Source organism: Phyllobates terribilis, unplaced genomic scaffold, assembly GCF_046119375.1.
Source record: "Phyllobates terribilis strain yellow unplaced genomic scaffold, ASM4611937v1 Scaffold_9__5_contigs__length_417890890, whole genome shotgun sequence".
In the NCBI taxonomy this organism is placed as follows: domain Eukaryota; kingdom Metazoa; phylum Chordata; class Amphibia; order Anura; family Dendrobatidae; genus Phyllobates; species Phyllobates terribilis.
Window position 1 is genome coordinate 369,163,382 of NW_027362769.1, and position 26,206 is coordinate 369,189,587.

The 26,206-nt window shown below is 47.9% G+C and overlaps 1 protein-coding gene across 1 annotated transcript; it reads right to left on the reverse strand.

Moving 5' to 3' along the window:
- Positions 1 to 12,043: 12,043 nt before the first annotated feature.
- NAA60 (N-alpha-acetyltransferase 60, NatF catalytic subunit) lies at positions 12,044 to 25,816 on the reverse strand. The gene is made up of 8 exons (XM_073648232.1): positions 25,547 to 25,816; positions 22,414 to 22,496; positions 17,030 to 17,145; positions 15,700 to 15,829; positions 15,521 to 15,617; positions 15,216 to 15,450; positions 14,349 to 14,511; positions 12,044 to 12,137 (listed from the first exon to the last, which is right to left on the reverse strand). The coding sequence occupies exons 3-7, from the start codon at positions 17,137 to 17,139 to the stop codon at positions 14,355 to 14,357; spliced, it is 729 nt and encodes a 242-aa protein (XP_073504333.1). The 5' UTR covers positions 17,140 to 17,145; positions 22,414 to 22,496; positions 25,547 to 25,816; the 3' UTR covers positions 12,044 to 12,137; positions 14,349 to 14,354.
- Positions 25,817 to 26,206: the final 390 nt, after the last annotated feature.

The window sequence follows — 26,206 nt, forward strand, 5'->3', positions numbered from 1 at the left end:
ACATATGCAAAATAAATGAAGCAAAATTAAACAGTGTCTTTTTGTTTTTTTTTCCTCTGGAATATTTAATGTTTGTTTTTTTGGTTTGTTTTTTTATTCGTTATCATTTGGTAATAGGATTAATTAATTTTATTTCCTTAAAGTAACAGCGCCGCTTTTATCCACAGGCTGTGTCTGGTATTGCAGCTCAGGCCTATTCAAGTGAATACTGCAATACCACTCTCAGCTCTTTGACAAGAGTGGCGCTGTTTCTTGAAAATATTTTGGTTTTGAATCGCATACAACTTTTTAAACCTTTTATGCATCTGACCAATAACTGATTATATACTTGTTGTGTTCCAACGGAGGGGGCAGATCAAGGTGATTTATGATGGCTGAGGCTTATCTCTGGACACCAATACATTCTCTATAACAGGACAACCCTGCACCTACCATCAAGGCATAATGCAAGTGAACGGGGTCGTATTGCAACCTGCAACATACCGCAGCAAGCAAGTTGCAAAAAAAAGTTATAACTAGTTTGATTTTTCATGATGTACTTGTCGTGGCACTTTGTGAGTTGCTATGCACCTGTATTATTCTGCATAGAGAGTAGTTTGGCCCACTCTCCTATATATTTTTTTTTTAGAAACATGGCCACCATTGTCTCTAGGTTATGCCTGGTATTGCAGTATTCACTTCAATAGGGCTGAGCTGCATTACCTAACACAACCTATAGACAATGGTGGCGCTAACGAACAGGACACTCAAGGAAGGGCAGCATACAAAATTAAAGTTTTGGGCTTTTTGTTAATCTTTTGTTTTCAGACTGTTCTTCGTTGTGGGTAGCTAATAGTCCCATACACTGAGGTCTGAGGACAGGGTATGGGAACCTCCCCGGCGAGCGCGGTCCCTGCATTTTATCATGTTCCCTGTGTAATCTTAGATCTCTGTGTGATTAGCTCGGCAGATGACAGCTCATTATTTCCAGCAGGGGCTCAGTTTCCCGTGGTATAATTACACAGGAGGGAGGGAATGAGGTGTAGGAGTCGGATTTGGATATAAGGCACCATGTCACCCCCGTGACCTCACATTTAATGAGACTATGTGGGAGTCAGACAAGGTTGGCAGACCCCAAGTATGCAAGTCACTGAGCCTATTGGTTATCGGTGGTCTTTATCTGCGTCTCAGTCCATGCACTTGACTATATCCTCCATCAGTCTTCAAAATCTCTCTTCATGGTCAGCAGGTCATGTCAGATTAGGGAGGAAATATGGGAGTGCACACTTCACTTCCTCTATGGATGGGAAGATTTGACATATAATTCTCTTTATCCACAGCTGAATTAATCGTCCTGTATAGTAAATTCCATATTCCTTCACTATTAGGCCGATTTCACATATCCGCCCGAGTGTGTAGCGCGATGTACGGACCGGCCACGGGTCTCCTGGCCTGAACTCAACAGTCTCATAGGCATATAGGTTTGGATCAGGGAGTCCGCGGCCATTTAGTGCATCACGGTCCATAGTCGGACCATGATACACAGGGAAGTCTGAGGCTGAGGGCGATGCTAGCGGCCATGTTGATTTCCAGGCCTGACTACATGGTTTCCTAGGTGCCCCGCAGCAGAGCGCTTCCTCAGCCAACTCGTCACCCGCTCCAGCCTCCACTCCACCAACTCTCCCACAACTGACAAGTCCACGGCTAACGAATATATAGACCAAAACATCCTCCTCATGCACCAGTGCTAAAAAACACTCCCATATTTACACTTTATTTTGCCTCTCTCGGCCATGTTGTGGCCCTATTGTTAAACATCACTACTGCTAAGTCAGCGTGAGGCGTTTTCTGGTCCCAAACAGACGCTGGCACCTTCTCCGTTATTATGACAGGATATGGCTACACATTATGACCTGACAGGCACTGAACCATAGTAAAATGGTGGCATTGCTGCAAATCACGAGCAAACTCAATGTTCCCTTATGTGAAAAACAACAAACAATTTTGCGATCTGAATGAGTTGTGACTGTTCCCCTCAAAAAGGGAACATTGAAGTCGGTTTAACAATTACCGTTGTTTTTTTATTTAGTGCACTGGACCCATTTTTGGTCCATGCATCAGTTTTTGCAATCGTTGTTGCATCAGTTTTTGCAATCATTGTTGAATCAGTTTTTACAATCGTTGTTGAATCAGTTTTTGTAATCGTTTTTGCATCAGGTTTTGCAATCGTTTTTGCATCAGTTTTTGCAATCATTGTTGAATCAGTTTTTGCAATCGTTGTTGCATCAGTTTTTGCAATCGTTTTTGCATCAGTTTTTACAATCGTTTTTGCATCAGTTTTTGCAATCGTTGCATCTGTTTTTACAATCATTGTTGAATCAGTTTTTACAATCATTGTTGCATCACTTTTTACAATCATTGTTAAATCAGTTTTTCACGTATGAAAAAAAAAATCTTAGCTTTTACTACCCCTTAAACAGCTGCGTGCTATCGTTTTTTTTTTTTGTTTTCTGTGGGGTTATTGACTTGCATTGACGAGTTAAATAAACCAGACAAAAAAAAAAAAAAAAAAAATCAACTAATGTGTCAAACCGGCCTAATGCTGCAGTCTTGGGCTATGGCTATGTCTTACTTTCTTAATTGCTATTTCTTAAAATGTTTCCTGATGTGGTTTTCAATAATTTTTGAAAAGTTTTTTTTTTCCTGAAGCATTTTTTATTTCTGCAGTGTTTTGATTGAAGAGTGCCTATATTGGAGTCGATTCCATTAGCGCCCGCACTTGCACTTTTTTTTCCACCAGACGTTTTTCAAAACTTTGTCAGGAAAAAAAATTGCCAATAAAACCCTCCTTATAAGAACAGAAAAATGGATTTCCCAAATGATTAGGAAAAATTATCCAATTTTTTTAAGCGGTTTCTAAGGGGGATTTTGGAAAGGATCTGCTCTAAAACTCTTAAAAGAATGGATCAGCCCCAAAACACTTTAAAAACTGTTCCTATTCATTTATGCAGGAAATCCAATTTTTTTTTGCTTATTGCATTTTTTTTGTGATTTTTTTACATGAATTTTTATTGCATACTTTTCAGATGCGGTTTTTGCCTCTTTTTAGTATGTCTTGTTTAAAATAAAACTACTTTGTTTTGGAAACTTCCTGTTTGCTGAGTTATTAAGCTTTTTGGTAAAGTCATGTATGTATTACATGAGATTTTACTACGTTTCGGCTGCTGAAACGCACTAAAAACACATTTGCAGCTTTAATCTGCATGTTATTTAAGTCTATGGGGAAAATCCGCGAATAAAGTGCGGATTTTAAAAAAATGCACCACAGGTTAATTTCTGCAGCGTAAAAAAAGCACAGTAAAATGTATACAAATCTGGAATGGTAATACGCTCTGTTTTTGTTTTGTTTTTTTTTCATGGAAGAAAGGCACCAAATACTCATTGTGGGAACTTAGCCTTAAAAATGTTTCAGGAATTGAAACCTTCTTCAAAAATTCTTAAAAAAGTAGCATTTCGAGAAGTGGTTCCCACTTGACTGCTGAGCACTTTTGATCGGATTCCAGTGTCGTGGCCCTACCCTTACCAGTTCTTCCATACTTCCGAACTGGTCTATAACTGGTCTACCGGATACCATCTAATTTGAGACTAAGTTAACTCATTCTGATGTAAGCAGGAACGTCTCCCCTCGTGAAATGGATCTCACGGGCATGTGTGGCACCACTCCCTCACTAACACACAAGCTGTGAGCAAACACGAGCTCGATAAATATTCCAAGACTGAGTGAATTATTAATGGGATCCCGTCACCTGTCAAGGACCTGTCACGCACCTGTCGCCCCACACTCATCCCTCCACTCTGTAATGTGCTTTCATCTCAACTTACCCCATGATATGGTGGCTGACATATCAGACCCTTCACTGTGGGTAAATTATTATAGCATAGTATTAGGCAATTTATTAAATTCTATTAACAGTGAGGAATTAAAGTACAGTGAGGCATAAAAGAGTACCAATATTAACATATTATATAATAACACCATTATAGACCCTTGCCCCTGAGGACACCAGTCAGGCGAAACATGCCAGAGAGGTTATGAGAGATTCTTTAACAGCATATGCGACTGTATCAAGCATTACTAACACAATCTAAATGTGATACTGTTATGGGCTGCAGTCATCACAGTTATTAATATAGTATTACCTCCTACCTTAATGTTTCGCCTGACCAGTGTCCTCAGGGAGATGGGTCTATAATGGACATAGTATTTAGCCAGTTTCATAATGGTAGGTGTGATTATTCAATATAAGCCCGGGGCCAATACCTGAGGCCTATATATAGTATTTACTATGTACAGATTGTCAAACTCAAAAAAAATCGCTAAACTCTAAACTGCAAAATAAAACATAATTTTTATAGTATCCTATTAAGGCCATGACACCACCATCAGCATTTGGACAGTATTTTTTCTCAGGAGTGGGAAGCAAAACCAGGAGTGGGTGATAAATGCAGAATTGGTGACTTGTTTCTATTATACATTTTCTCTGATTGTTCCTCACCTGGTTTTGGCTCCCACTCCTGAAAAAATATACTGACCAAATACTGATAGTGGGGCCGAGGCCTTACAGTGTGGAACTAGAGTACAGTGAGGCATAAAAGAGTACCAATATTAACTTATTATACTATAACACCATTATAGACCCATACCCCCCTGAGGACGCCGGACAGGTGAAACATGTCAGATAGGTTATGAGCTATTCTTTTAACAGCATATGCGACTGTATCAAGCATGACTAACACAATCTAAGGCCTCGGCCCCCACTGTCAGTATTCGGTCAGTATTTTTTCTCAGGAGTGGGAGCCAAAACCAGGTGAGGAACAATCAGAGAAAAGGCATAATAGAAACAAGTCACCAATTCTGCTTTTATCACCCACTCTTGGTTTTGGCTCCCACTCCTGAGAAAAAATACTGACCAAATACTGATAGTGGGGCCGTGGTCTAAATATGATACTGTTATGGGCTGCAGTCATCAGTTATTTATATAGTATTACCTTCTATCTTAATGTTTCGCCTGACCGGTGTCCTCAGGGGGATGAGTTTACAACGAATCTATAACATGAAATCTTAATATTGCTACTCTTTTATGCCTTCTGGTTAACATAGTACTTATAATATTTGCAGTCTAGACTTTAGGGTCTTTTTGCCTGTTTATTACAAATGTATTATCTCATGCCCACCTAAACTTGCTGGATGTTGATATTTTTGCTTACATATGGTAGACAGCCTCTGGCATATTACAGGTGGAGCAGAATGTATTGATACTGGCAGCAGGCACCGTGTCCATCCCTTTAGGTCAGTCAGACAATAACGTGTGACGTGACCACGCGACAGTAATTTCCCGTTCTCTTCCTTGTGTTACATGTAAAGAATAAAGCCACGTAACCTCATCTTTTAGTCGCGCGCAGATCGGGTGTCGGGAGGGTTAACCCTTTTACAGCTGAGCTGGGTGTAAGGAAATATCACTTGTGTAATTGGAATGACTTCTTTTTTGTTAACTGGTAGAAGCTGCTGGGAGTTGTAGTCCCACTTGTGTTGAAGATATATTGACAACCCCTATGGTCGCTTTAATGGTTGCTAGTGGTGGGTGTCAGCTTTGGGAAAGCAAATTTTATGGTGCTAGGTATAGAAAGCAACAAGGGGCACCCACAGAAAGGAGCACCCGCAAAAAGGGGCACCCGCAAAACAAGAGAGCACCTGCAAAAAGGGGCACGATGTGATCCCATTAACCAGCTCCTTCCTGGCCGCCAACATTCCAACACACTGGTAATCCACCGGCTGCAAAGGGCTCGGCCATTCTGAACAGGTCCATCAACTTTTTAACCCTTCATACTATCACCTAGGAATGTTCAGCATGAACGGACCTGCCCGGGTGGTTGACAGCCCCCCTCCGATTCTTTCTTTTATACCTCCCAGGGCATTGTGACTGGCAGGGACACAAAGTGCACTATCACCCAGGCCTGCCGAAACATGTCCCCTTGTGTCACAGCATGCATTCCTCCAACCGTAGACTTAACTGTTTGATGGCCAAAGAGGTCCAGGGTAATTGTTGCCACATTGCAGCGACATTAACCCACGATGATATAACAGACTGTCCAATCTTACAGAATGCAGAGCGGTGACGTTCACACGTTTGATTTTCCACATACGATAAAGATAGACCAATTATTCTGATCAGAGTTTGGTCCTAGTGTCATCCGTTTTTATTGTACGAGATATAAAAAAAAAGTTTTTCCATCTTCTCCTTTCTGACAGTCCATCAAAATCAGACCGCACTCGGATGTCACCCGAGTGCAGTCCAATTTTTTCACGGACCCATTTAACTTGCATGGCCAATTTTGATCCGACCCTCAAAGCAAAATTGGACACGTCTCCGTGATTTTTCACTGACGTCTCCATCCGCAAAAAAAGATCACAGACATGTGAATGGCCCCATACACTATCACAGGTACGAGTGCTCTCTGTGAAAACCACGGGCGGCGTTCGTACGTGAAAATGAGACGTCTGAATGAGGCCTAAACCAAAGAGTCTTTATGGCATACAGTGAATTGGCACTGATCAGAGATTCTCCACGGGTATAAAGCGTGTAAAGCAGCAGGCACCTAAAGCCAGGTTCAGATTAGCGCGTTTCGGGCAGAGTGCAAAACGGGAGAGACCACGGACCGCCATAAAATGTCTGAAATCGGTCTATGGTAGCACCGCATTCTTCATTGGGCGCAATTAGAGGTAAGCAAAAATATTCAGAGTGCGGTTTGCTTTTCGCAGAGTGTCAGTCTGGAGAAACTCATTTTTTTTCTTTCCGTGTACAAGAAAAACTGATGACACTCGGACCTCACACTGATGGACGTCAGATCGGAATAATCGTATCCGTTTTTCTCCTACGTGGAAAATACTGGCATGTGGATTTCTGAAATCTCATGGATGTTGCTTATTTTTTTTCCTTCCTAATTTGAAACAATTTCAACGTCAGTTTTTCAGCCTTTCTTCGCTTATTTTAATTAAAAAACACAAAAAAAAAGTCAAAAATGTGCGTATTTTTTGTGTTTTTGCTGCCAACACGTAAGTATAGGCAGCAGAAAAAATCTGAACGTGTACACATACCCTTACATAGGTTTTTCATCTGGCTGCTTTATCCCCAAAACAGCGCCACTTCTGTTCACAGGTTGTGTCTGGTATTGCAGATGAGTTGTAGTGCTATAAGATTTCTCCAAATCTTCTCCTAAGCTGTGTGCTCCCCTCGTCTACAAAGGAGTTGGTATAGCAGATACTCTGTGATGGAGGGGGGGTTTGTGGCCTGGCTCTATGACAGTATAGGAAAATTGCACAACTAAAAACTCCTTAATGGCGCAGTCAGATGGCCGTAAAAAAAAACGGACAGAGATCGGAATGCAGTGCACGGACTGACCAGCGGCTCTATCGACCAGGGCGTGACAGCTGCATAGAAATACATGAAGATGTCACGCTCGGGTGAGGAGAGCTGCCGGCCAGTCCGTGCCCTGCATCCGATTTATACGGCCGTCTGACTGCGTCCTAACATTAAGTCATTGGTCTGCAATGGCTCCATCTATTGTCTTCTCTCTATGCAAACCTCATAGCAGTTATTATGATGCTGCCAGTAGGACTTTTTATATCGGACCCCATCGATACACAGGAAATAGGCCAAGAAACAATGGTTCTAATATACTTTATTATTTGACAACACTTTTGTCATAAATAGAAAACATCCAAAGGGTTTCACAATGACTGGTGCAGCGATGGAGCAAAAAGCAACCCATGAGGAACCAAAATGTTGTGTAAGCACACTCGATCACTCACACACACGGTATAACCTAACATACAAGACACGTATTCATGTACAGCTAGGTGGGGGCATATATACTGTATAAAAGTCTAGTTCTCTAGATTTACCATTTACAGAATGACAACTGGTAGGATTCTTATATAATGTGCATGTAAAGGTGTGCAATAAACATACTACACACAAAATAATATAATGGAGAACGGCCGCATAGTCCGTACACCCAGGACCCACGCAATAGAGAACGGCCGCACAGTCTGTACACCCGGGACCCACACAATGGAGAAGGGCTGCATAGTCCGTACACCCGGGACCCACGCAATGGAGAACGGCTGCATAGTCCGTACACCCAGGACCCACGTAATGGAGAGCGGCCGCATAGTCTGTACACCCAGGACCTACACAATGGAGAACGGCCGCATAGTCCATACACCCAGGACCACGTAATGGAGAACGGCCACATAGTCCATACACCCAGGACCCACGTAATGGAGAGCGGCCGCATAGTCTGTACACCCAGGACCTACACAATGGAGAACGGCTGCATAGTCCGTACACCCAGGACCCACGTAATGGAGAGCGGCAGCATAGTCTGTACACCCAGGACCTACACAATGGAGAACGGCCGCATAGTCCATACACCCAGGACCACGTAATGGAGAACGGCCACATAGTCCATACACCCAGGACCCACGCAATGGAGAACGGCCGCACAGTACGTACAGCCAGGACCTATCCAATTCATAACATACTGATATCCCAAGACATGGACTACATCGCTAAAAGTTTATCTGCACTTTCACAAAACATTTGACAGAAGTTGTATTCTGGTTGCTAAAACGGAGGATCATAAGTGCCGTCTGGTTCTGCTTTCCTCTGCCGGGCTCATATACCTTCTATAGAGCCCATCTTTCGATTTGGAGGTCAGGTGAACGCTTATGTTCTTCCATTTATATGTGCAATCATAATATATAGCATGTGAAAAACTTTTGTGAAAGTTCGAAAACTTAAGTAATTGTCCATTTTTCTTTATGTCCTCCATATGCTGTGAAGCCCCTCTGCCCAAGTAAACCAATAATGTAAAATCGCCCACTAAGGTGTGGTCGATTGACGGAGTCCCTGCTGTGTGTCAGCAAGGGAGGTGGAGCCCTCTACACGGAGGAAACAGTAGATGACTTCTAAGAGATGATTCCCCGTCTGTCCTCCTTTCTGCTGCTACAAGGAAAAGTGCAACAGGGTTAGATCAAGTGGAGAAGTCTCCAGATTATTGCAATAGGTGGCGAGTTTTTATTTCACGATTAAGCTTCTTTTCCAGAGATGGATTTTAGAAGGTCATAATGTAAATACAGGACCCTTACACCTCCCCCCACCCCAACTAATTTTACTGAAGTGAGGTTGAATCATTATGGAATCCTATGGTGATCTATGGCTCTGTCCACGTTGTGTTCAGAGTCTTACGTGTAAATGTTGGGCTTTGTCCACACATATAAATTATGCACCTTTACTTTTTAATAAGACCCTATGCCTGACATTTGCTACTGGAGGCCTATATAGTGGCATACGTCGGGCTCTTACATCAAAAATCTTTCCAAAGCATGAAAAGCTCCACGTAGTGTGCAAAGAGCCCAAGCTTGGATTAGGAAAGCCACAGGGTGGGGAGGGGGGTCCGAATCTTACAGATGTAACAAGGACACGCAGATTTCTTTAATAAAACCTGGTTCACATACACCAGGAAGAGCGGAAAAGTCCACCGTTTTGGCAATACGGAGAAAAAAAAAAAAAAAACTTAAAGGGATTTTCCCCACGAAAAAAAGTATATTTTAATTAACTGATCTTGGAATAACAATAAGTTACACAATTGGATGTGTTTAAATAAAATGTTCCTGTGCTGAGATAATGTTATAAATGTGCCCCTGCTGTGTACTGTGTAATGGCTGTGTCTGACCGTGCAGGAACATGGTCTGATCATACCACAGCTCCTGGGCAGGGGAGGAAGCAAAAGAGTATACAGACATTACAGCAGGGGATCACAAATAATTCTTTCTTTGAGGTAAAACATTGCTTAAAAAACAGGCAGTGAAATGTTTTGCCTCAAAAAGTTATTTGCAATTCCATGCTGTAATGTCTGTATACTCTTTTCCTTCCCCCCCCTGCCCAGGAGATGTGGTATGATCAGACCATGTTCCTGCACGGTCAGACACAGCCATTACACAGTACACAGCAGGGGCGCATTTATAAGATTATCTCAGCACAGGAACATTTTATTTAAACACATCCAATTGTGGAACTTATTATTATTATTCCAAGATCTAGTTAATAAAATGAACTTTTGTTCGTGGGAAAAGCCCTTTAAGTGCATATGGTAACATGACTATATCCTTAAAGGATGTGTCCGGTTCCTTTCAATTCACCATCGAAAGGCAGCTAATGAGATTATATCAGAAGATGCCTTCCAGGACACATGAACGACGTGCCATGAGTCGTGACGCTTGTGTACACGCATACATAACCTCGCAATGTGAGCTTCGCCAGACCACCCTTTTAAATATAACCACTCTCCGGAGGAGGCCTACACTATCTTTAGTGCCAATCCTGGATCTGCAATAGTTCAAATTTTTGGTCAAACCCGCAATACAGAGCTGTCTGCATATCCCTTAATATACCTGTCATCATCACGGTCAGTTATACGCTGCTACCCACGCGGTACATTGTCTGATAAAACATAACCCGCCATCTACGGATCAAAATGACAGAATGGAAGGGGTTAAAATCCGCAGGCGATTTGCACAAAAGTCTTCTGCAGAAAAAAGTTTCTTAGAAAAACTGATATTGAGAAATGCAAACTGGAGAGCAATGGGCATACGTAGTCAATTATGGTGGAAGGTTTTGAAGTGAAGGGACTGCGAATTTTTCCCCCTTCTCACATGTTTATTACCACCCAATTACGAAGTGCACGGGGCCGACTAAGGCCGTTACAGTATGTGCTGGCGAGATAATAGATTGATTTTGTGTAACAGATCTTACATTTAGTTCATGTACTTATATGAGCAAACGCATGTACGTGGACAAATGCAAATTCAGTGCTAAATATATATATATATATTTTATTATATGTATTATATAGATGTGTTGATATAATATATTATATCAACACATATATTATAATAATCATATATATATATTTGTATTATAACGTGTATATATATATATATATATATATAATAATATATATAATATACACACACATAATAATAATATATATTATAATATATGTGTGATGTGTATGTATGTATATATATATAAAATTGGAGAGACACCCCCCCCCCCCCCCTCAAAAAAAAAAAACAAAACACAAAAACATGCTGCAAATATGATACAGGCCATAAAAGGTACACAATGTAAATGTATGGATTAGGAAGCCAAGGCTGGACAAAAATCTGATTAATAAGCCGGGCAGAGACGTGCCATGATGTGACGGTGGCCATTCAGCTTTTAATCATTAAAGTAAATTAAACACATGGAGCCGAGGTCGGGGGCAGCCCCATGCCACACTTTGTGCCATTCATTACCGTTATATTAATCAGGTATTTGTGGCATAAGTATAATGAGAATGCTTTTGCAAAAAAGAAAAAAAAAGGCTAGCAGTAGGGTTAAAAAAAATTGCACAACGCAATTACTTGGCATCTGCCTCAGTTGACGCCAACTCTTGCCAGTTGGCATATAGATAGGACCCCAATGTACACACCCCACCATTGTGTTCTGGGATGGGTCCTCACCTACACTCTGTAGGATAATGTCAGTATCGGTCGGACCGCATACAACACATAAGGAAGACCTGAATGGGAAGGGAAAGGCGATCATGTCCTCTACATAGCAGAGGCCTCATAAACCGCTGCATAGTTCTGCATGGCCCCCACCCATCCCATAGATATATGTAAAACTCAGCAACCATGTAGACACCAACATCAACTGATTGTAAGGAAAAAATATAAGTAATAATAATAATAAAAAAAAATTAGACATGCAGCTCCAGGCTACAAAAATAGGGCAGAATGTAGGCTGCTTCCTGTGTCGCCGGAGAGAACGGGATCTTCTTAGAAAAGTTTTCATTAGGAAACCATAAGGGTTATATAGCAGCAGCCAGAAAGTAATGAAGATCCCATTATAAGGTCCTGTAAATAAATGTGTGCAGGACAGATCCTGGGCTGCCGAGAGAGCGGAAGGGATGGCCGACCCCGTGTCCTATGACCGTGTCGCTCCTCTGGCAGCCAGCGTGCAGTCACGGAGATGTGCAGCCATGGGGATCTGCGGGAAAATGGAGAAATTATTAGGTGTCTGTGTACTGTCACCAGTGACGAGTAGTCCCATCAGCATAAGTGTATGATCATTGGGAGCCCCAGCTGTGGAGATCCCCCACAAGGATCCCAAAGTCCCATGACCATGTGAGACCACCACTCCTGTGCAGCGATGTAGGCGCATCTCCAGGCGTGCAGCGATGTAGGCGCATCGCCAGGCGTGCAGCCATGTAGGCGCATCGCCAGGCGTGCAGCCATGTAGGCGCATCGCCAGGCGTGCAGCCATGTAGGCGCATCGCCAGGCGTGCAGCCATGTAGGCGCATCGCCAGGCGTGCAGCCATGTAGGCGCATCGCCAGGCGTGCAGCCATGTAGGCGCATCGCCAGGCGTGCAGCCATGTAGGCGCATCGCCAGGCGTGCAGCCATGTAGGCGCATCGCCAGGCGTGCAGCCATGTAGGCGCATCGCCAGGCGTGCAGCCATGTAGGCGCATCGCCAGGCGTGCAGCCATGTAGGCGCATCGCCAGGCGTGCAGCCATGTAGGCGCATCGCCAGGCGTGCAGCCATGTAGGCGCATCGCCAGGCGTGCAGCCATGTAGGCGCATCGCCAGGCGTGCAGCCATGTAGGCGCATCGCCAGGCGTGCAGCCATGTAGGCGCATCGCCAGGCGTGCAGCCATGTAGGCGCATCGCCAGGCGTGCAGCCATGTAGGCGCATCGCCAGGCGTGCAGCCATGTAGGCGCATCGCCAGGCGTGCAGCCATGTAGGCGCATCGCCAGGCGTGCAGCCATGTAGGCGCATCGCCAGGCGTGCAGCCATGTAGGCGCATCGCCAGGCGTGCAGCCATGTAGGCGCATCGCCAGGCGTGCAGCCATGTAGGCGCATCGCCAGGCGTGCAGCCATGTAGGCGCATCGCCAGGCGTGCAGCCATGTAGGCGCATCGTCAGGCGTGCAGCCATGTAGGCGCATCGTCAGGCGTGCAGCCATGTAGGCGCATCGTCATGCACGCAGCAATGTAGGCGCATCGTCATGCACGCAGCAATGTAGGCGCATCGTCATGCACGCAGCAATGTAGGAGCATCGTCATGCACGCAGCAATGTAGGAGCATCGTCATGCACGCAGCAATGTAGGAGCATCAAGTCTAGTAATCAGAGGCGGCTCTGGGGTTGCCGGCAGTTAGGGGGAAGATCACTGGGCTACCGCTGTGGCCACTGAACCAGTGTCCTGAAACTCTAATGACCAATGCTCCATTGCCTGTCATGTGAATGGAGCAGTAATGCACATGGGGACCCCCCGTTATCAGGGTCGGTGATAACCATTAATGCAGCAGTTAATAAAAAAAAAAAAACATATCTGCGGACACATGCAGCCATCTCCCCCACCAACCAAGGAAGGGTGTCCCCCAGTTCTTTCTATAGATAGGAAAACCATTTTTAATTGTATTGTTACATCTGATAGGACAGCGCCCCCTGTGGCCAAAGGAACTTCCGGATTATACGCAGCACAGGAATACCCTCGTGTTCGGTTTTATGCCTAATAGGATTCATTGATATAAACTCATTTACATTATTATTTTATCCTTAATGGATAAGGGATTTCCCAGTTGGCGGAGTCCATTTCTTCCATTCACTGCAAGCATCAGTTCTCCCTCCGGAAATAGGGGTAGGGTACCAATGTCAGGAGGGGTCTATGGTGACCAGACATTTATAGTGTATCCATGGTTAGCACTGCAGCCTTGCAGCGCTGGGGTCCTGGGTTCAAATCCCACCAAGGACAACATCTGCCAGGAGTTTGTATGTTCTCCCCGTGTTTGCGTGGGTTTCCTCCGGGCTCTCCGGTTTCCTCCCACACTCCAAAGACATACTGATAGGGAATCTAGATTGTGAGCCCCGATGGGGACAGTGACGATAATGTATGTAAAGCACTGGGGAATATGTTAGCGCTATATAAAAATAAAGATTATTATTATTATTAAAGGGCTTGTGTGCGGTGTTGCAGCTCAGCTCCATTCACTGGGGATGAGATGCAGTAACACATATAACCCATAGTCGGGGGTGGTGCTGATTCTGGACAAAATCAGTCATGTTTTTTTCTAATCCTGAAAAACCCCTTTAAGAAAATCAACTCGCTCCTTCTAGATGCTTGGAATAATATGACCTTTACTCAAAATGTTGACAAGAAGTTGACGAGAGACAGTGCCGCGAGAGACAGTGCGCCGTACCTGTTATCACATGGTGCGACTGTACTCAATGCCGCTCTTTGCAGAGATGCCGGACCAGGGAAGTAAGCTACGCAGCAGGGTGTGGGCCTGGCGGTAGATCCTCTGTGGCAGTGAGCATGGGCTGAGACCGGCCAGGGCAGAACCCAGGTGCTGCAGATAGTCCGTAAAGAAACGTTAAGGAAAATAAATAATTAGAGAAAGCATGGACAACTTTCAGTGTTGACATTAACGGTCTGTGCTTAGTATGTCAGATTGGAGGGGGTCCAACACCCTGCACCCCGACTGATCAGCTGTTTGCAGCAGGATGCATAGTGCACTACGTAGTGGACGCTTTGGGGTACTGCAACTCAGCTCCTATTCACTTCAACAGGAGCTGACCTGCAGTACTCGATAACGACCACTATACAGTGCTATTCCGGTGCAATACATCAGGCCGCAAAGAGAGCTGCGTAAAGTTGATCGGTCGGAGGGCTGGGTGTCGGACTCCACCGATCCGATATTCTAAGGAAAGAACAACAATATCCAAGTAGAGGAAAACCCTTTTCAGGTGGCCAAACCTGCAAAGTGTGTTGGAAACGACTGACCAGTAAATGTGTTTGCAGGCTGGACTCTCCTCTGACAGCAAATGTTTTCGAAGGGTCAGGCATGTTGGATTTTAACATGCCTGATCCTTTGTTCTCAAAGGAGTTAACCCACTGACAAAAGGTGCCTGGCAGCTCCTTACATTCCTCTTCCCATTCAGAACACATGCATGCTCAGCCGAAGTGAGCGTGCATGTGTATATGGGAGGAGAGGAAAATCTGTGTGAAGGATCTTCTATCCTGACATATTAGTGACATAAAGCCCCCATTAATCTGTGAAGGATATATCACAGTCCAGGGCGGGTGGCCTCCGTTGAGGTATAGCACATAAGTGTAGGCGTCCTGTAGCACCCCGCGGATGGAGTAGTAGTACGGCAGATAGTGGTGCTGATGGAAGTGCCGGTTCTCGTAAAAGCGAATGGCGTTGCTGTTGGTGGTCAGCACGTGCAGGTATAGCGCCTTGCACAGGTCCTGGGCGGTACTGGAGATGTGACTCTTCAGACTTTCCAGCAGCAGGGACCCTGATAAAGAAAAGCCCATTAGTGAGTAACCACAGATGCCAATGCCAGTCTCCGCAGCAGTGCGTCTTACCAATACCCTGCTTCCTGAACTCCTTCACCACGCCCAGGCTCAGGATATATGCCACCTGTGTGTCGCTGGTGAAGCTGGATGCCAAGATGTCCCCATCCTAGGAGCACAGAAATCAAGACTTACACAAGGTGACGATGCCAAGGAGGGCGATATAAGATGACGGAGAGGCGTTCACCCACCTCTTTGTGCACTTTGGTCCTGCTCTTTATTTCGGCTACAATCATGCCCACTATTTGCCCATTGCAGGTGGCTGCCAGGGAGAAGAATTTCTTGTTCGATGTGATGTCTCGGTACCAGGAATCCGGGTACCTGCGAATTATGGTAATAAGGGATGACTTACCGTATTTTTCGTACTATAAGACGCATTTTTTTCCTACAAAATTTTGGAGGAAAGTGGGGGGATGCGTCTTATAGTCGTATTATTGTATGGCCGCATGGTGGTGGGTTTGGGGGAACGGCAGCCTAGCTGTGCCCGCTACTAAAGAAAATGAATATTCCCTGCTCCCCACGCCCATGGGCGTAGAGAGCAATGAATATTCATCTCTCTTAATAGCCGGCACACTGAAGCTGCAGCACGACTCCTGCTGCGCTCTGTGGTCAGTGTGCCCGCTATTAAAGCTCATGAATATTCGCTACAACCCACTCCCATGGGTTGTAGTGAATATCCATGGTCTTTAATAACAAGCACACTGACCACAGAGCGGCAGCAGGAGCCGCACTGTGGTACAGTGTGCCGGCTATTGAACAGACTGAATGGTCACTGCTCCCCACGCACAGAGCCCGGCATGGGGAGCAGTGACTATTCCAGCACAGCGTCTCCTGTGTGAGGGCGCATGGCAGGGACACAGTGAGTGTCAGCAGCAGAGCAGGACAGCGCTGGAGGAGAGAAGAGGTGAGTAGGATTGTTTTTGTTTTTTTTTTTGCAGCGTGATGGGGGCTCAGAAGGTGCCATGCAAACCAGCATGGGGACTCCGAGGGGTGCCATGCATAGAAAGGATGGGGACTCCGAGGGGTGCCATGCATAGAAAGGATGGGGACTCCGAGGGGTGCCATGCATAGAAAGGATGGGGACTCCGAGGGGTGCCATGCATAGAAAGGATGGGGACTCCGAGGGGTGCCATGCATAGAAAGGATGGGGACTCCGAGGGGTGCCATGCATACCAGGATGGGGGATAAAGGGTTGCCATGCATACCAGGATGGGGAATAAAGAGGTGCCATGCATACCAGGATGTGGGATAAAGGGGTGCCATGCATACCAGGATGGGATGGGGGCCACTTATACCAGGAAAGAGGGGATTGGGGGACATTACCCCAATACCAGTGTCAGCAGCAGACCCCCTCCCCCATAACAGGACATCATGACCACATTTTTTTGCTTACATTTTTTTTTTACATTTTCCTCCTTTAAAACCTAGGTGCGTCTTATGGTCTGGTGAGTCTTATAGTCCGAAAAATACGGTACATAGCATATTCACTACTGGCCGGGACCCCCTCAGGAATAGACTTACTCGATGGGAAACCAGTCGGCACATAGTTCTTTCACTGAGTCTATGTCATCATGGCACAGGAAGCGCAGGACCGTGTCAGCGAGAGCAGCGGGGGAGCCCTCCTCGCTCATTCACACCTGGCAACGACAGAAGAAGGAAAAAAAAAAGTTTCATGGGAAATTCTCCTACAGGGGGCAGTACAGTTTTATGTGAACAGCTTTTTCCAGGTCTTCTACCAATCCCCACCCAACCCATCCAGATGCTGCTACCACCCCCTACCCAACCCATCAAAACGCTACCACCCCCACCCAACCCATCCAGACGCTACCACCCCCACCCAACCCATCCAGACGCTACCGCCCCCCACCCAACCCATCCAGACGCTACCGCCCCCCACCCAACCCATCCAGACGCTACCGCCCCCCACCCAACCCATCCAGACGCTACCACCCCCCACCCAACCCATCCAGACGCTACCACCCCCCACCCAACCCATCCAGACGCTACCACCCCCCACCCAACCCATCCAGACGCTACCACCCCCACCTAACCCATCCAGACGCTACCACCCCCCACCCAACCCATCCAGACGCTACCACCCCCCACCCAACCCATCCAGACGCTACCACCCCCACCTAACCCATCCAGACGCTACCACCCCCCACCCAACCCATCCAGACGCTACCACCCCCCACCCAACCCATCCAGACGCTACCACCCCCCACCCAACCCATCCAGACGCTACCACCCCCCACCCAACGCCTCCAGATGCTACCACCCCCACCCAACCCATCCAAACGCTACCACCCCCCAAACAATCCATCCAGACGCTACCACCCCCAACCCATCCAGACGCTACCACCCGCCACCCAACCCATTCAGATGCTACTATTCCCCATCCAACCCATCCAGACGCTACCACCTACCACTCAACCCATCCAGACGCTACCTCCCCCACCCAACCCATCCAGACGCTACCTCCCCCCACCCAACCCATCCAGACGCTACCTCCCCCCACCCAACCCATCCAGACGCTTCCTCCCCCCACCCAACCCATCCAGACGCTACCACCCCCCACCCAACCCATCCAGACGCTACCACCCCCCACCCAGACGCTACCACCCCCCACCCAGACGCTACCACCCCCCACCCAACCCATCCAAACGCTACCGCCCCCCACCCAACCCATCCAGACGCTACCACCCCCCACCCAACCCATCCAAACGCTACCACCCCCCACCCAACCCATCCAAACGCTACCACCCCCAAACAATCCATCCAAACGCTACCACCCCCAACCCATCCAGACGCTACCACCCATCCAACCCATCCAGACGGTACCACCTACCACTCAACCCATCCAGACGCTACCTCCCCCCACCCAACCCATCCAGACGCTTCCTCCCCCCACCCAACCCATCCAGACGCTACCTCCCCCCACCCAACCCATCCAGACGCTACTACCCCCATCCAGACGCTACCACCCCCATCCAGACGCTACCACCCTCCACCCAACCCATCCAGACGCTACCACCCCCCACCCAACCCATTCAGACGCTACAGCCCCCCACCCAACCCATGCAGACGCTACCGCCCCCACCCAATCCATCCAGACGCTACCGCCCCCACCCAACCCAACCAGATGCTACCACCCCCACCCAACCCATCCAGAAGCTACCTCCCCCCACCCAACCAATCCAGACACTACCTCCCCAACCCAATCCATCCAGACGCTACCACCCCCACCCAACCCATCCAGACGCTACAACCCCCGACCCAACACATCCAGACGCTACAACCCCCAACCCAACCCATGCAGACGCTACAACCCCCCACCCAACCCATGCAGACGCTACAACGCTACCAAACAATCCATCCAGACCCAACCCATCCAGACGCTAACACCCCCCACCCAACCCATCCAGGCGCTACAACCCCCCACCCAACCCATCCAGGCGCTACAACGCTACCAAACAATCCATCCAGACCCAACCCATCCAGACGTTACAACCCCCCACCCAACCCATCCAGACGCTACAACCCATCCAGACGCTACAACCCCCCCACCCAACCCATCCAGACCCTACAACCCCCCCACCCAACCCATCCAGACGCTACAACCCCCCCACCCAACCCATCCAGACGCTACAACCCCCCCACCCAACCCATCCAGACGCTACAACCCCCCACCCAACCCATCCAGAATCTAAAACCCCCCACCCAACCCATCCAGGCGCTACAACGCTACCAAACAATCCATCCAGACCCAATCCATGCAGACGCTACAACCCCCCACCCAACCCATCCAGACGCTACCACCTCCCCCTCAACCCATCCAGACACTACCATCCCCCACCCAACCCATCCAGACGCTACCACCCTAACCCAACCCATCCAGACGCTACCACCCCCCACCCAACCCATCCAGACGCTACCACCCCCCACCCAACCCCATCCAGACGCTACCACCCCCCACCCAACCCCATCCAGACGCTTCCACCCCCCACCCAACCCCATCCAGACGCTTCCACCTCCCACCCAACCCCATCCAGACGCTTCCACCCCCCACCCAACCCCATCCAGACGCTACCACCCCCCACCCAACCCCATCCAGACGCTACCACCCCCCACCCAACCCCATCCAGACGCTACCACCCCCCACCCAACCCCATCCAGACGCTACCACCCCCCACCCCAACCCATCCAGACGCTACCACCCCCCACCCCAACCCATCCAGACGCTACCACACCCACCCAACCCATCCATCGCTCATTCACACCTGGCACAGAAGAAGAAAAAAAAAAAGTTTCATGGGAAATTCTCCTACAGGGGGCAGTACAGTTTTATGTGAACAGCTTTTTCCAGGTCTTCTACCAATTCCCACCCAACCCATCCAGATGCTACCAGCCCCCACCCAACCCAACCAGACGCTACCACCCCCACCCAACCCATCCAGACGCTACATCCCCCCACCCAACCCATCCAGACACTACATCCCCCCACCCAACCCATCCAGACGCTACATCCCCCCACCCAACCCATCCAGACGCTACAACCCCCCACCCAACCCATCCAGACGCTACAACCCCCCCACCCAACCCATCCAAACGCTACCACACCCACCCAACCCATCCAGACGCTACCACCCCCACCCAACCCATCCAGACGCTACCACCCCCACCCAACCCATCCAGACGCTACCACCCCCACCCAACCCATCCAGACGCTACCACTCCCACCCAACCCATCCAGACGCTACCACCCCCACCCAACCCATCCAGACGCTACCACCCCCACCCAACCCATCCAGACGCTACCACCCCCACCCAACCCATCCAGACGCTACAACCCCCCACCAGGGCTGTGGAGTCGGTAAGTCAAACCTGCGACTCCGACTCCTACATATATTGCTTATATTTAAGTGAAAAATGTATTGTAGTACAATGTGAACATCAGACATTTAATCATTTTTATGATACAATAATCAAGATATTTAGATAGAATATAATGATGGATAGATGGATAGATACAGTTAGGTCCATATATATTTGGACAGAGACAATATTTTTCTAATTTTGGTTCTAGACATTACCACAATGAATTACTTTTGGTCCCTTTAAAAACAGGGTGGCACATGTTAAGGAGCTGAAACTCCTAAACCCTTCATCCAATTTTAATGTGAATACCCTCAAATGAAAGCTGAAAGTCTGAACTTCAACTGCATCTGAATTGTTTTGTTTAAAATTCATTGTGGTAATGTCTAGAACCAAAATTAGAAAAATGTTGTCTCTGTCCAAATATATATGGACCTAACTGTGGAGGGATGGATGGATGGAGGGAGGCATGGATGGATGGAGGGAGGGAGGCATGGATGGATGGAGGGAGGGAGGCATGGATGGATGGATGGAGGGATAGATGGAGGGATAGATGGAGGGATAGATGGAGGGATAGATGGAGCACTGCAGCAAACAAGTGAGTTTTGATAGGTGCGTGCCCCTGCTTCTATGGGGGGGGGGCAGCTGCCCCCCCTGCCCCTCGCTGGCTAAGGCCATGATTCACGCACAGCGTTTTTACGGATCCATTTTTTTGCAGTAAAATGCAGTGACTCTGGGCATCCCAGCAAAGTCAATGGGTTTCAAGATATGACATTCAGACACATCGTTTTGGGAGGATCAGTTTTTGGGCTCAAAAACGGATCCTCACAAAGAATGAGCATGTCAGTTTGTTCGGCGTTTTTCTAATCTGCTTTTGCTATTGAAAACATTATCTATGAGCTCAAAAACCTTTCAGGTGATGAGGTTTTTTAAAAAGCTAATCTGCTTTTGCAGCTGAAAAAGGTATCCTCAAAAAACGTAGCAAAAACGCTGTGTGTGAATGTAGCCTTAGAACAGGAATAGGACAGCCATTTATAGGACATTTCATAACTTTCCCAAATTCCTATCAAAAAATATTCCCCACAAACTGCATTGATCTACTGTACCCAATTTATTATATATTTTAGGAGTCGGAGTCGGTCCATTTTATACCGACTCCACCAAATGAGCACCGACTCAGACTCCACAGCCCTGCCCCCCACCCAACCCATCCAGACGCTACAACCCCCCCACCCAACCTATCCAAACGCTACAACCCCCCACCCAACCCATCCAAACGCTAGCACCCCCCACCCAACCCTTCCAAACGCTAGCACCCCCCACCCAACCCATCCAGATGCTACCAGCCCCATCCAAACCCATCCATCCAGACGCTACTACCCCCCACCCAACCCTTTCAGACGCTACCTTACCCTACCCAACCCATCCAGACGCTACCTCACCCCACCCAACCCAACGCATCCAGACGCTACCACCCCCACCCATTCCGAAGCTATCACCTCCCACCCAACCCATCCAGACGCTACCACCCTCACCCAACCCATCCAGACGCTACCTCCCTCCAACCCAACCCGTCCAGACGCTACCACCTCCACCCTAACCCGTCCAGATGCTACCACCCCCCACCCCAACCCATCCAGACGCTACCACCCCCATCCCAACCCATCAGATGCTACCACCCCCACCAAAGCCATCCAAACGCTACCACCCCCAGCCTCTTCCAAAGAGATGAATTACAGGATTATACTTCCCGTATCCTGTATCCAACCATTGTAACCCAAGAGCAGTCTCAGGTATCAGGCACCCAAGTCACAGCGGTCTCCTGTATGAAGTGCCAAGAAACAACCGCCTTTGTCTACCCAGACACAGAGACTGTGTGGCCAGCAGTGATTGCTGTACCCTGGCACGTAGCGGCACTGGCACAGCAAAGATTACACACACGCCCGGGAGATCAAGAGAGGACGTATCCTACATGTAGTACAGGCATGGAGGCAGCGGATTACGGGGCGACAGAAAGCAAACAGCCTCACCTTGGTTCTGGAGCAGCGTGGCCTCAGATCAGCGTCTCCCGGCCGATCCCCGAGCTCCTCCAGGTTTACAGAGACTCCATGAGCTGCAGACAGAAAGGAGACGAGAGTACAGATTACTCACGATGGTGCTGCAGATCCTGCTCACTACTACTAGCAGATGGCTGGGTTCACAACTATATGGCGGCATAATATCTTGTATACGTGGGGTGGTCTAAAAGCCCTGAAAGAAGGCAGACATGACTTTTTTTATGTTTTTTTTTTTTTTAAAGGGGTTGCTCTGGTGCGATTCACTTCTGCATCAGGAGAGGATGACGTCCCGTTGACAAGTGCCTGACAGGGTGCACACGTCCTGGCAGACACCTGCAATCCCATAGAAAATTAATGGGGTGTTCCAGCGTCGGGACCTCCAGAGACCACCTATCCTATGGATCGGAGATAACATGCTACGATAGAATACCCCTTTAAGCTGAATTAAAGAGGTTACACAGGTATTAATAGACTCGGACAAATTAAAGGGGTATTCCTGTGATCTCTCTTCACGAGCTCCTGATGATTATGCCGCAGGCCCGAACTGTCCTCTTTCTTTTTGCAAGCAGAGGAAGACCTCAGGGGCACCGAAGCTGGATGTATCCAGCCAGCTACAGATCGGTGCTTACAAGCTCTACATCAACAAGCTTGTAAGCCCTGTGCTCTTTCCTATGCTGCAAGCAGAGACCGCTTTACCGCCGCAGCATAGGAAAACGGCGGCTTCAGAGCACCGCTTACAAGCTCTACATCAACAAGCTTGTAAGCGCTGTGCTTTTTAAAAAACAAAACAAAAACAAAATTGCTTGTTTTTACAAGCGCTTTGCAATTTTACCCATTTAAAGGGGTTCTCTGGCAATGTATAGATACACAGCTGTCATAGCGATAAATACACAAGAAGCGGTCAGTTTGCAAAATACAGTAGTGTGAAGGAGGATGAGATCTTAACAACTCTTATCCACATCCCGTGGAAAATTTCCAAGCAGAAAGTGACCGTGGTGCAGATTGTTAAATACGGTGCATGTAAATTCCTGTCCGGTCCCCATCGATGACGTGTAGCCATAGTCTGCAGCGGCCGCACGTCATCCCCCGGTATTTTTGCAGAAAGGAAATCCGCAAGATTCGGTGCCATTTTTTTTCCGTTGCCGACTTCGAAGGGATTTTTCTCAGTTTTGGCGCAGAAATTTTTCCCAGAAAATCTATCATACGTGAATGTGTCCGGCAGGAGGGTCCGCATTGGGCAGAACTGCTGCGGATTTTACCAGCAGATTGGAACAGATAAAATCCATTAGTAGGCGAGTGAATGGGACTGCACTTTTTTATGCACAAAGTGAAGTTAAAATCTGCACCTTTTGACGATTTTCACTGCAATAGGGGTGAAATCAGCAGCGGAATTTGCAGATTTGCCGTGAAATCCATCAGTGGATTTTCCAAAAATTTAAAGGGGTCTTCAGCCAACGCTAAAGCTGTAAATCACCAAAAAGGCTGCGTGCCCAAGAAGCAGTTTCCAAGAGTTTATGCTGTGGAATTTACGCAGCGTCAACGCTTGGGAAACGCTTGATAATCCGTCCCCCATGGTCCCCAATGACAAGCCGCAATGTCAACGCCCATGCTGCGGATTTTTACGCAGCATTTATATTGCACGCAAAAATCCGCATGTCCATTAATTTTTGTGGACACGCAGACTAATCGCCGCCATTGACTTGCATTGGACCGCGTGACATCCGCATCACTGCATCTGCACAAGCGGATATCACACGGTTCAATGTGAGGATGGTACCCGGGTCTGGAGAAGAGGAGACTCTCATCCAGACCCGGGTACCATAGAAACTGTAAAAAAAAAAAAAAAAGAATTTAAAATAAAAAATAAAGCTTATACTCACCTTCCGATGTCCTCCGGGTGTTTTCTCCCCTCCGTTTGGTCTGCTGTATGGGTAGCGGTGTTGTGAAGGACCTGCCATGACGTCATTGAGTCATGTGACCTGTCACATGACTCAATGACGTCACCGCAGGTGCTTCACACCACCGCGAGCCGCCCAAGACACCGGACGCAGCAGAGAAAACACCGGGAGGACATCGGAAGGTGAGTATAAGCTTTATTTTTTACCATTCTTATTCTTTTTTTTCTAACTAACTTGGTCACACTACTATAAATCCATGCCGGTTGCATGGATTTATATAGTGTGAACAAGTTGTCAGGCACTTTCCAAATGATGCTAAAATCGCTTGGAAAAGCGCTTGATAACCCTCAAGCAGAAATGCATGCAAAAACGCTTGACAAACGCTTCTACCTGGCGGGAAAAACACATTTTAAAACCGCATGCGTTTTTCCTGCCAGGGAGAAGCGGAAAAAATCTGCAGCATTTCTGCATCGTGGGCGCTTAGCCTAAGTTGCACGCGACTCACACTGAGGAGTAATGTTGCTGCAACCGGCAAGTTTTGGGGTCTTTAATGTGAGGCCAGGTCTACGTTCCGTGTCCGGACCCCCCCGGACCCAAGCTCACAAGCTTCGTGTATGCCGATAAGGCCTGTGGGTCAGGAGACCACCGGACCATGGCTGCCAGACATGTGGACTGGCCTTAAAGGGGGTTCTGGTGGCTCAGTGGTTAGCATTGCAGCGCTGGGGTCCTGGGTTCAAATCCCACCAAGGACAACATCTGCAAGGAGTTTGTATGTTCTCCCCATGTTTGTGTGGGTTTCCTCCGGGTTCTCCGGTTTCCTCCCACACTCCAAAGACATACTGATAGGGAATCTAGATTGTGAGCCCCGATGGGGACAGCGACGATAATGTATGTAAAGCGCTGCAGAATATGCTAGCGCTATATAAAAATAAAATAAAGATTATTATTATATATACACATACAACTCAATTAAAGGGGTCCTGCAGGGAATTAAAAGTGTCCTTCACATACAGAAATAGATACCAATTAAAGGGGCTTTGAGGTTGCGTTATTGGATCCCTTTAATTCAGGAGGAGCCCTTTAATAAGGAGATGGCAGTGCTGGGGATGACTTATCTGGCAGGTGTATGGTTTCCTGCAGCTCCCAGGATCTGATCTCACTATGTATCCCTCCGCCAGGGGCCTCACACACACTCATGGCCGTATTACCCGCGTCTCCTCCGCGCTGCTCTCTCCTTCCTCCCGGTACTTCCGGTGTGGTGACGCCGTCGCCGCTGCTGTTCCTCCGGTTGTTTTGCTGTCAGCAGCACAGGAACAGGAAGGCGATCCTCTCCTGCTCACAGGCACGAGCGTCCCCGGCAGGCCGCCTGCTGCGCGCATAGTGCGTGCGTGAGTGAGTGAGCGCGCGCGGCGATCTCCATAGCAACAAAGGCCGCGAGTCCGGTCTCTACGCGCAGGCGCGACCCGGTCATACGCTCACACTGACCCCGGCGCTGACGGATACACACATGGGTACACTCCGTGTCTGAGTTATGGCACCTGCTTGTGGCTGGTTCGGAAACTGCAAACGCACCGTGTGAACTGTATATTGTTCTAAATGAGAAATCAACTTAATAAATAAATCTGTGGCCCCTATGAGTGTATGTAGGGGGGTCAAAGGAGAGCCGGGACACCTGCCAGACCCAGTTTGCTGCAAGTTATTGTGCACCGTCCTTATTTGTTACAGAAACTGTGATAACGGTACCGGATCCTTTATTGACATAATGGCGTCCGGATCGCTGGCGGACTCTACCAATGCAGCCTAACGCGGGGGAATGTTGGGTCCTCCAGTAAAAAGACTGTGAAGACCCGGGGTCGTCCATGGGTGTA

Coding starts and splice junctions, on each gene's coding strand:
- NAA60 (XM_073648232.1), bottom strand. CDS start 17,139: ATGAGCGAGGAGGGCTCCCCCGCTGCTCTCGCTGACACGGTCCTGCGC. Junction 15,618..15,699: donor GGACCAAAGTGCACAAAGAG/GTGGGTGAACGC, acceptor CTGTGCTCCTAG/GATGGGGACATCTTGGCATC. Junction 14,512..15,215: donor CACCCGCCCTGGACTGTGAT/ATATCCTTCACA, acceptor ACGTTTCTTTAC/GGACTATCTGCAGCACCTGG.